The 12,336-nt window shown below is 38.9% G+C and overlaps 1 protein-coding gene across 1 annotated transcript in view; it reads right to left on the bottom strand.

Annotated features, from left to right (window-relative positions):
* Positions 1-9,195: 9,195 nt before the first annotated feature.
* Positions 9,196-12,336, bottom strand: part of LOC137654281 (pancreatic triacylglycerol lipase-like) — an 86,511-nt gene continuing 83,370 nt past the window's right edge. Inside the window, exon 11 of the mRNA XM_068387909.1 lies at positions 9,196-12,336. This exon is cut by the window's right edge and continues 195 nt beyond it. Coding sequence (XP_068244010.1) covers positions 12,297-12,336 — 40 coding nt within the window. The 3' untranslated portion in view covers positions 9,196-12,296.

Here is a 12,336-nt window from a genome sequence, read left to right as displayed (position 1 = left end):
CTGGATCCGTTCTGCGAATAACACGGGTGATTTTCGCCCTTAGTTATAGATAACTTTGAACCCAGGGTTTCTCTTCTGAACAGCTGTTCTCCCATAAAGTCTGAAGTTCTATGAAGATAGACCTTTAGGCACTCCACTGGACATAGAGATGCATCTTCCTTCAGAGGGCAAATTCTCTAGGGACCCCACCTGTTGGTGGGTAGCTTGTTCTTGGTAAGAAACGTTGGGTCTGGAAATAGATTCAGTTCTCCCTCCAAGAACTGGACGTGGCCTTCCTCTCTAGAGAGAGCCACTATTTCACTAACTCTGGCCCCCAAAGCGAGTACAAACAGAAATATGACTTAAATTCAAATCCTTCTAAGCGCATTCCTCATTGTTCATTATTAATACACAATGGAGAATCATATCTAATGACCATGTAAAGAGTCTTTGGAGGCGCTGAAGGGCTAAGCCCAGCATGGGCCTTTGTAGTTCATTGAGAACGTCGTTAGAAAGGTCGACCTGTAAAGCATATGGTATCTGACTTGTCAATGCAGGCTTGAACAATAGAATTGTGTTGGCTACTAAACCTTGCTCATGAAGGTGAATAAAGAATGATAAATAGGAATCTGTCGAGATTTCTTTTGGTTTCTTCGCCTTGACAAAGGATATCTATTTCTTCCTTGAAGCCTCATAATGTCTTCTGGTTTCCTCCAAAAGTCTAAACTGACTTTTAACACCGAATCTTTTACTCATCGCTAAGGAGAGAAAATCATGAGATGTAGGTTCCGTGTTTTCTGTGATGGAGCGAAGACAGTCGACTTCTGTACTCGCTGAGACAGGGATGGATCCGGTAGCGGTACGAATTTTAGTCGTAGTTCCAATGCCAGAGGGAACCACACGCTATTTGGCCACTTGTGGGCCACTATTGCTGCTTTCCCTTTGAAGGATCTCAGCTTATCGAGAACCTTCAAAAGGAGGTTGTGCAGAGGGAACAGATAAATATTGGACCATCTGTTCCAGTCTAGGGACATAGCGTCCACTGCCTCCGCCAGCAGATCTTCTATGGGGACACGAAACAATCTATTTTCTTGTTGTCTTTCGTCGCAAAGAGGTCTATCTGCAGCTCCGGGACTTGGCTCGAGATGAAGGAGGACGATCCTGCGTCAAGGGACCATTCTGACTCTATAGGTGTAAACCTGGATAGAGCGTCCACTGTCACATTGGGGAACCCTTGAATGTGAACTGCTGACAGGTGCCATTTCTTCCATTCCGCCAAACGGAATATGGCCAACATCACTTGGTTGATTTGAGGTGACCTCGACCCTTGTCGATTCAGGCATCTCACTACCACCTCGCTGTCTAGAACCAGTCTTATGTGGGTCGAGTGGCGAGGAGATACTTTCTTTAGTGTCAGAAGAACTGCCATGGCTTCTATAAAGTTGATGTGAAATAACTTGAAAAGATTGGACCAAGCTCCTTAGTCTCTCCTCTGATGAGAGTGACCTCCCCAGCCCATAGTTACTGATGGGGGAGGAGATTGAAGAAGTATTGATCTCTTCAACTGCTTGGCATTGGACCACGGCTTGAGAAGCGTTCGCAGTCGAGTCGGTAGAGGACTTATTAGATCTCTTCGCGCGTTTGATGCGTATTTTCTCCAGACTCCTGTTGCATCCTTTAGCTGTGCTCTTAGCACTGGGTCTGTTATCGAATCAAACTGTAGAGAGCCCAGCACTCTCTCCTGTTCGCGTCTTGATATCCGTTTGGATTTCAATAGTCTCTTGACAGATCCTGCTATTTCTTTCCTCTTCTTCCCAGGAATGGAAAGTCGATGTGACTCCAAATTCCAGTGGATTCCCAACCACTGAAATTTTTGAGCTGGAGAAGGTCGAGACTTTTTGATGTTGATCTTGAATCCCAGATGTTCCAGGAACTGGATCACTATCTTAGAAGCTTGCAAGCATTCTGTCCTGGATGCTGCCCACACCAGCCAGTCGTCCAAGTAGGCTACTACTTGGACCTCCTTTAGGCGTAATTGATGGAAGGCTGTGTTCGCGAGCTTCGTGAAAATCCTTGGGGCTATGTTTAGCCCGAAAGGCATGGCTCTGAAGGCGTAAAGTTATCTATGTAACTTGAAGCCTAGGTAGGAGGAGAGGTGACGATTAACTCGAACGTGCCAATAAGCATCTGACAAGTCTATAGAAACAGCATATGCCCTTTTGGGCAGTAGGGTCCTTATGTGTTGAAGTGTGAGCATTCTGAACTTGTAGTTCACTATGAACTTGTTGAGTGGCGACAAGTCTAGAATGACTCTGAGTTTTTCTGAGTCCTTCTTTGGAACACAAAACAGCCTTCCTTGGAATTTGATGGACTTCACTTTCCGGATTACTCTTTTGTCTAAGAGCTCTCGGACATATTCTTCCAGAACGGGGGTTGAGTGTTGGAAGAATTGAGGAAATTGAGGTGGAGGACTGCTCCAGCTCCAACCTAGTCCATTCTTTATTAGGCTGTGGGCCCAGGGATCGAAGGTCCAGCGATCCCTAAATAGCTGTAGTCTCCCTCCTACTGGAATTATCTCACTTCTGCTGTTATGGACCTGAGGCCTTGCCACCTTGATCACGTCCTCCCCTGGATCCCCTTCCTCTTGAAGGGCGTCTAGAAGAACCTCTGGCTGTTCCTCTAGCTTTTGCACGAAAGGAAGAAGTCTGCCTTTCGAAGGCTGGGTTAAAAACTGGCGACTGTGTCGCCACTTGTTGAGGTACCAGCTGGTACGTAGTTGGAGGTTGTGCCACTATCCGAGGCACCCCGATCACAGGAAGTTGTTGTTTTTGCTGTCGGTAGTGTTTAGCTGGCCGAGAGGATGGCCTAGGCCTTTTTGTCTTCTTCTTGGGTTGGGGACCCTCATCTGGAGAAGACTTTCTCTTAAGATCTAAGCCCCACTTTTTGAGAAGGTTCCTAGTCTCTGTGGTGGCCTTGTCTACTACCTCTTTAACCACTTCAATGGGAAAGAGGTGTTTACCCCAGATACAAGAGGATATCAGTCTCCTTGGTTCGTGTCTCACCGCAGCCGAGGCGAGCACGAACTCTCTACAGGCTCTCCAAGCTTTAATAAAGCTATAGAGATCCTTCGTAACTGTAGCCAGATGGGTTTTGGCCACTACCATGAACATGTCCTGGTTTTTGGGGTCACTTGCCATCGTTTCTAATGTCGTTTGCAACGACATCGATGCCGCAAGTCTTTCCTTCGTCTCTTGCTCTCTGCGCAAGAGAACATCCGACAGTTTTGGAAGTTCCTCACCAAACTGACGTTCAGCAATAACAGCTTCCAGCTTCCCGACTGAGAAGGTAAGGTGGACGTCCTTCCAGTCTTCTTGGTCCAAGGGCAAGGTCAGAGATAACAGCTTGCACTCCTCCAAGGAGGGGCATGTTTTCCCTGCCTCCACCGCCTTTAAGGCTGCCTTATATCCCTTTTCCATGAAGGGAAAGGCTCTGGTTGGAGAGGCCACAAAGGAGGGAAGCTTCTTACTCAAGGCTGGCACCTTTGAGTTCGTGAAGCCCCTCTCTTTCATGGAGCCCGCTAGTAACGCCTGTGCTTTACTATGGTCAAGAACTATGACCTCCTTCGGCTCCGTCTCCTCCTCTGAGGCTGGCTCCTTCCTAAGACGGACATAGCAGTCCGGATAAGAATCTTTGTTGGGCCAAAATTCCACTTCTTCCAGGGGAATTGCTCCCAACTTCTCTGATATCACGATCTTCCCGGTTGTCATTGGCATGTGTTCGGTATACCTCCAAGGATTGGTGTCCGAGCACAAAGGAAGATCCTTCACGTTGAGTCGCTTCTGGGGCCCACGTGATGCTGCAAGTCTACGTATCTCCAGTTTCATTGCAGCTTCCTTCTCATCATTCTTTCTTTGAATTTGTTGGATCATCTTAACAATAGAAGAAAGAGTCTTTCCCAGATCATCTGGGATAGCAGACAATGTACAGGGAACAGGTTCTGGGTCCGGAACCGATGTAACCGACATCTCGTTGATTTCTTCCTCTTCTACTTGAGGAGCCTGAGACAGCTCCTCCTCCTGATCTTCTCCTAGAAGGTCTTTCTCTGTAGAATCCGACACCTCCGACATCCTATCGTCCAATTGGATGTCTTGAAGGGCGGCCGAGACTTCAGAATCTACCGGATTCTGGGCAGTTGGTATCTCCACCTGAGGATGAGGAATGACTACATCAGCCTATGCTTTAGGGAAAAGGTATGCCCTCATCTTCTCATTTGGAAGGTAGGGGCCTGAGGTGTTTTTCTGAAAACCCCTCACCCAGGTTCGTAACTTTTCCCTGGCAGCATCCCTTGACTCCATCGACTTAGGATTGTCAAAAGCCTCGGTAATCAGGTTAGAACATACAGTACAAACCTGAGGGTCCCAATACCGGAGATCACCTCTGGAGGCTGCGCATGCTGCATGCCTCCTGCAAAACTGATGTCGACAGAAATACTTACTGCAGACATTGCAGAATACACTCCCGCACTTCGGATGGTCCTCCTGTAAAGAGAATAAAAATCCATGAGTATCAAGTGAAGGCTTTTCACTTATGTTGAAACATGTAGCTTACACAGTAAAGCTAAAACGAAAGAAGGAAAGGCACATACTTGTATTTCCTGCCCAGCCAACTGCTGTAACCTCCCAAAATATTAAAACTAAGGTTAATTCTATTCTAGAATACCTTATGTAATTTCCTAAACGGAAATTTAAGGTGTAGCTCACTCCTTGAAATAAAGTTTTAATACACGGGATAGAATGAATACAGAAAGAACTCACTTTCTATATATTGTACGGTCCCAACAAAAGGCTGTACAAGATAACATTAAGTATGTTGGAAGAACTTTAGTGTTACAACAAACTCTGTACTGTAGTTTATTAATGCAGTGTGTACTACACTACAAACATAGAAACCACTGTACATCGTATGCTGCTGTGCCGGCCTGCACGTGCCAGCACGTGTTGGCCGGCATTTACCCCCATATAGTTCAAAGATATACTACCTTTAACTAATAGTCGGCAGGTCACTGGTTTGCAAATGTGTGCCAGCCGGCAGCTGAAAACACTAATATCCGGCTGCCGGCTGCTAATCGTAGTGGCCAGCAGATTCGGGCTGTGTTTCCACTGCCGGCAGGCAAAGGTAGCAATACCCATCCCTGCCGACAGTGGCTAAGAACCAGAGAACTTCCAACTGCCCGTCTGCCGGTTGTTAAACCGGCAGCCGGGGTAGGGGAACAAAACACTAGTAAGAGAAAAAGTTTGGATGTAAGGTTATAGGGTGGCATTGCCATACAACCTTCCATCCAGAAAGAGTGAACTTATGGAAGGGGAGAATGTAGCATTCAGGCTTCCAAAGAATCCATAGCCTGCCGGACTCTACCGGCAGACATGGAAGGAAGACCAAGGGAGGTCTGGGGCTCACTCTGCAAAGAACAAGGGGTCTCTGCCGGCCGACACGTAATTGCTGGCCGGCAGAGAGCCGAGCTGGTCCTCCATCCTAACCTATACTAGGTACGGAAGTAGGACTGCGGCCAAAAGATAATAAAAGAAAGAGAGGTGGGGAAGGGATAAGGGTCCTATAAACTTCGTTCTAGCAAGAGACACACTCAGCAGTTAGGGAAGCTCATCCTAACCTAGAGTTGTCTATTAGGGAGGAAGACTGGCAATACTTGCTATCCTCCTCCCAGCCAGAACAAAGTTAGGTGAAGTTATTTCGCCAGGCAACGGAGAAAACTCATTCTCCAGCCCGAGAAAAACAACACAGGACAGTCTGCTTGACCACTAGAGGAAGGAATCATCTCATACAGAATCCTTCAGACGTGGACTATGGAAGCAAAGCTTCTTATATCCGCTCCTAACCTAGCAAAGGAGACCCATTCTCTATACTAGGAAGAAGCAGACCACAGACTAGAAACTCTGATGTTCTGCCCTAACCCAAAAAACCAGTCACTCTGGTTATCAGGTCAGGACAGACATGTCCTAGTATAGTTATACCTGAATTATTATAGAGATAAAACTGCTAGGATTAAGCCTAAGGCTTACTCAGAGGGAGAGAGGGATTGAGCTTAGCCTCCGGAGGAGAAAAGAACAATCGGGGATGTGCGAAAGTATACTACTGTACCTAGGATACTAGCCTAGGTGTGGTGAGAATCGATTACCTAACTCACCGAAACTCTCTCGTATACAATCTTGGAAAGAACATTCAACAATATCTTACATGTATAAAATATTTGCCTATAGCTTCAATAAAATAACACTCGGAAAAACTTATATCATGCATGAAAGTACTAGGGCCAGACGCCTAGCCTACTAAGCCTCGCGAAGGGCAAGATCGGTTACTTATATCACCGAACTAAAAACTAACGGCATTATATAAGCATTCCTAGAGGAGATAAATAGCTAGATTATTAAAGCATAACAAACCGGGAACGTCGCTCTAGCTAACTAAATGACCCAAAGCGAGCGATAGCATCCACGATGCCTCCGGTAGGCAACAGCTCTTTTGATTTAATTCAAAACGACAAGAGCTTACATTTATACACAGTAAACATAATACTCAACTTTCCAGAGGCAGCAGAGGCCGGAGAAGTCATCAAAATGTTGAATTGAATCCAAAATAACGAGAGAACACAGGGAAAACACCGAGTAGTAGAGCTATACAAAAAGGAATGAAGAGGGGGCTACCGCCTTCATCAGATACACACTGGAAACGGAATAGGAGAGATGCCTTATGAGCGGCTCTCTTTTCATTCTCGTTTCAGATTCTTGTCACTGTAACCCCTCGAAGCGTTAATACTGTTCGGGGTGAAGCTAGCTATGTGACGTGTCAAGAATACGTCCTCTGATATTATGCGATATCCCTGTGAGATTATTTAGGGATATTCGCTCCAGGAGTTAGAATTCTGGATACCTTAAGGTAAAATTCTCTGGGAATATCACTTTAGTCAAATATACCCTAGGAAGCTACCCTTTAGGAACTTCCATCAGGACGACATGGCCTGAGCCCAAAAATATAGTTTGCTGTCCCAAACCACGGGCAAACAATTCAATAAGAATAATTCAAGGAGACAGGGATAAAACAGATGCGATTCTGTTCTTTTAACTATAAATGTATTTTCCAAATAGCGAGTACACAGTCATGGGGCACTTGTAATAACTTAATTAAGTCAATCATCAGTGGCAGCGAAAAACAGTCAATATAAATCAATTACTTTAAATGAATACTGAATGAGTGCTCTTACAAGTATTTAATACACATCCAGGTTAGGGCATATATGGAGACTACAGCACCGGGAGACCAAATATAAGTTACGTTAACATTACAACAAAAACTACAAGTTTCTTAGCTTTCTATCCCGGGCTCAAACGGTGCAGGACGTTAGCCGTTATTTGTGGCTCTCTTCAAACTGATCAAAGGCGTAGTAGGCCAGGGCGGCGTGATCCATGGGTGCCTTGGGGGGTTGGTGCCATCTTGCCTGGGGGGTCCTGGGTATGGGTCCCTTCTTTGAATAGGAGTCAACGCCCAACGATCTCCTGGCTGTAGCCTCCGCCCTCCTTGCCTGCATCGACCAAGTTGAAAACAGAAAAAGGGTCTAAACATCACGTATGAGGCGCCAGAGGCTCCAGAGGCGCCAGTCGAAGCTGACGTAATGTTTCGTCTATTTTTGACATTGCTGCATTGATCGTATTTGATTGATTACTGTAATTATGTGATACAGAAATCTCTATGATTCTGCTTTGTCACTAATGGTGATTTTTATTTTATCAACTGTATAATAGCCGAATACTTAAAATATAAAGCAAAGAAAAAACGCTGTCTAATGGAAACACAAACACTCAGACCTACACCCACATAATTACATAGCATATATGTGTGTGTATATATATATATATATATATATATATATATATATATATATATATATATATATATATATATAGATATATAGATATATATATATATATATATATATGTATATATATATATATATATATATATATATATATATATATATATATATATATACACACACATATATATATATATATATATATATATATATATATATACACACACATATATATATATATATATATATGTATACACGCATATATATATATATATATATATATATATATATATATTTATATATATACTATATATATATATATATATATATATATATATATATATATATATATACATATATATATATACTCATATATATAAGTATATATATATATATATATATATATATATGTATATATATGTATATATATATATATATATATATATATATATATATATATATATATGTGTGTGTATATATATATATATATATATATATGTGTGTGTGTGTGTGTGTATATATATATATATATATATATATATATATATATATATATGTGTGTGTGTGTGTATATATATATATATATATATATATATATATATATATATATACATATATATATATATGTATATATATATATATATATATATATATATATATATATATATATATATATGTCTGTATATGGTTAGAAAACGTTATCTGACGTTTTACAGGATTCCAAGTATTTTTCAGTTTTTTAAGATTTTATCATATCTAAGTAACATACAGTATGTTTAATAGATGAAATCTAAATATCTATTCATCTTAATTTGAATATCTATTTTATTTTCTTATCAATTACATTTATTATACATTACATTTTATCTCGTCCTAATTTATTCAAGTCAACTCTGTAGGAGTCAAATTTCACTCTTTGGGATGGTAAATCTCCACCCCTTAGAATTAAGAAAACCTACGCCCTTTCGCCTGTAAGGACACGGTTATATAGAGATGTAAAGCCGTAAGGTATTTCAGAAGAATTCACGTAAATGTGCATGAATTTTTTATCGTGGGTATTGCATAGGCAAAATTCTATGATAAATTTATATTTGAGTTGTGCTTACAAATAAAAATTGATTATGACTTGCTGAGCCCTTTCAGTATATTTCATATATGAGTAGAGACAAATAATATATGTCTCGAAACCCAGCTATTTAATTCTATATTTGCTCACTCATTTATGAATGACGAACCTTGACACGGGCTTATCCACTGGAGGTAGTTTAAAATATGTATATAAAAGAATGTACATTTTATTTGAGACAATGGTGCACATAACAATAGTAACATTTTATCAGAAACATAAAATATAACAGCAAATGAGAAGAAAGTATTCAAAGGCTACATAAATATCTTACAATTTCATACCTGTTAAATTACCAATGAATATTTCTTCGCGTAAATGAAGAGATGAATATATACAAATAAAAAAGGTGCATGACATCTTTGTGATTGAAATGTAAATGTAAAATAATATTTTCATTCATTTTAACACTGTTGAGTTGAAGTGATTCAGTGACTATCTTTTTTATTGTGAATTTTTTTTTATTGTGATTTTAAACTGATCAGTTGTGTAAGATTCTCCATGTAATTATCTACTATGTAAAGAGGAATAAAGCAGAATATGATGCTTTCAAGTTATACTTGCACACTAACGACTCACCACCATCAAGATGAAAAGACTTTGCTTCCAAGAAATAATTTTCAAAAATCTTTTGCTTGTTTCTTAGCATTTACTGATGGTAACCTTGAGTTCATAACCTCTGAAGCTTATCTTCAAATCATTCAACTCTCATTTACAAAGTTGCCATATCTTCGCCAATCTTATTTTCTTATCCTGGGTTGTTTTAGATGGGTGCATTTACATATAAACTTGAGTTTTTCCTTTAACCATTAATCAGTTCAATTGAAATATTATGTAAATGATATCACAACCAAAACATGGTATGAACCTAGCTTCTGATTATCTGTCTGCGAAGAATTTATATGTTTTACTGGTAATTTACTGACCACGGTCAAGAATGTTTACGAGAAAAAACATATTGTTTTCAAGGTAACTTAAATACACTCCACTCTTTCAATCTACATAAAGATACATTTTTTTTTTTTTTAACTTTAACTCCAACAGATTTGATGGTCTCATTTTTTTCTAATTAAAAAAAAGCAACCTTAGTATACTGTTTAGTTCTTGTAAATCAACCAAAAATCTCACTTTACTATTTTCTGTTTTTAATACAACTATTTCAACGGACTATCGATTGTCTAGTCACAAAGACGTCGGGAACCTTCTCTGGGGCAGACACGTTTCTAAAAAATAATCAAACTCGGGTTGCAAATGACTTAAGCTTTAATCTTTACTGTTTGTTTCATAGACTTAAATGTGAATCAATATTCCTTTTTATATGTCCTTGAAAGCATGCATAGTTAACAAAACAAAACAAAACAAAAACAAAAAAACATTAAGGGGCTGCATAAGTTTAAACAATTAATGAAATGCTTTGTTTAATGATTAAATAATTAATGGCGTAACAATCATCTGATCGTTTATAATCTTTAGTTTTCATTTTCTCAGATGATTTTTATTTCTCTGTGCTCACATATTACATTTTGATAAACATTTCCAATACAGGCAGTCTTATACCTAATGACAATCACAGCTAAGTAAGTCATAAAACAGCTTTTGCTTAGCCTTATTGTGGTTATCTCTATACTATTAATAATACCCAAGGAACGAATATAAAAAATTATAATAATCGCACTTAGAGCTAACGAACCATAAATGGTATATTTTACACCAATACGCAGTAGGATTTCCACAAACAAAATCATGGAAATTATAGAATCTACAACAACATCATGATAATAAGTAACATTTGTTAGCCACTTTAATATTCCAGCCATGAGGCTCACTTTTCAGTACTTAGTCATTGACATCTTGTTCAGAGGATAGTATAATATAACTGGCTTATTGGTATAACTCTTTTATAATGGATGACCGTGCTTTTTAAAGATCATCAAAATGTATAATGATGACCACTTCGAATAAAGGTGTCGTCGCCACTACATCACAGAACATTTTTGGTTCAAACTTTAAACTCCACCATTGAAGGGTACCCGTGACTAGAATCAAATGAGGTAAGTACTGAACATTCTCGAATAACTGAAAGGTAACAGAATATTACAGCTGTCATATCAATGTAATCAACGCTTATTAACAGTGATTTAAAGTACGTTAAAAACAAAAATTAAACTTGGGAGATTTAAATAACATCTGGGGAAATTGCTCATCCTGATAGACTGTTATGTGGACATAATAATCAGAAAAAAATAACCGTTTCGATAGATACCTTCACTCAGTTGTGTACATATTTTTAGGATAAAAATGACATTAGATACCATTGATGGCTACTTCATAATTGGCCAACCATTCTAACAGTAGTAAACTAAAAATATTTTACTTAAACATGGACCATTCCCCTCCTTTATGTCAGGTAATCTTTCTCTCCATCGTGATGTGCCCTCGTGGCCTTATTTTTAAAATTATTATATCAGTTGGAGATCCGTTAACCACTGAAGAAGTACTATTCGCTGCTCAATCGTTATCTTAATACTTTCTTGATCTAGTGATTGCAATTACGTGGTTTACCATGAGACAAATGAGCAGCATCTGACACTCAACTGATTGTTTCGTAGTGTGTCTCAGGAATGCAACGGAATTGGGTCTTTTACTGGAGTGATGTTAAATTTCTTTGTACCATAGAATTAATCTAAAAAAAAAATTCCAGTCCTAAAATAATCATATGGGAGGTGTTTCCTTTTTCTTTCTTGTAGATTTTAAGTAAAATATATCAATGTACCTTTATAAAAACTATCCACAAAAAGATATTTAAGTTATGATTGCATCATTTTATTCATAATTACTCAACTAAGTCTATGATTTAATTAGAATACAATGTAGTTTATAACTTGAGAACTATAATTATATTCTTTTTCCCATTTCGTCCTCGGTTCTTTATATCTCCAATTTCACTTCAAGTACCCTTTTTTTCTAATACAACGCTTATATGATATCAACAAATATAATTTTCCTTCCAATTCGATTCAAGAGCAGTGATTTATGTTTATATCTATATATAAAAACTATTCCTCTTGTGAGCTTATAATTTGTTACAATAGTATTAATTAATGGTTTACTATAATCTTTTGCTAAATCGTAACACTAATCAGAGATTATAATCATTCCTAGAAAGAAGACTTGCTGAACTAAAAGTTCACCTCATCAAATATTCAGACCCCTGATAAGCAAAATAACATTTCTATTCATACATTAATTGAGATCAAAATTAGATTAAGTACTAAGTGGTTTATGAAGACTGACCAGCAATCTCCTTTACTTGCTATTAAGATATGAACTCAACGCCCCAATGCCA

Source organism: Palaemon carinicauda, chromosome 15 (genome assembly GCF_036898095.1).
Source record: "Palaemon carinicauda isolate YSFRI2023 chromosome 15, ASM3689809v2, whole genome shotgun sequence".
NCBI classification, from domain to species: domain Eukaryota; kingdom Metazoa; phylum Arthropoda; class Malacostraca; order Decapoda; family Palaemonidae; genus Palaemon; species Palaemon carinicauda.
Note: the sequence above shows the minus strand (reverse complement) of the source record. Positions and strands in the feature narration are given on the sequence as shown.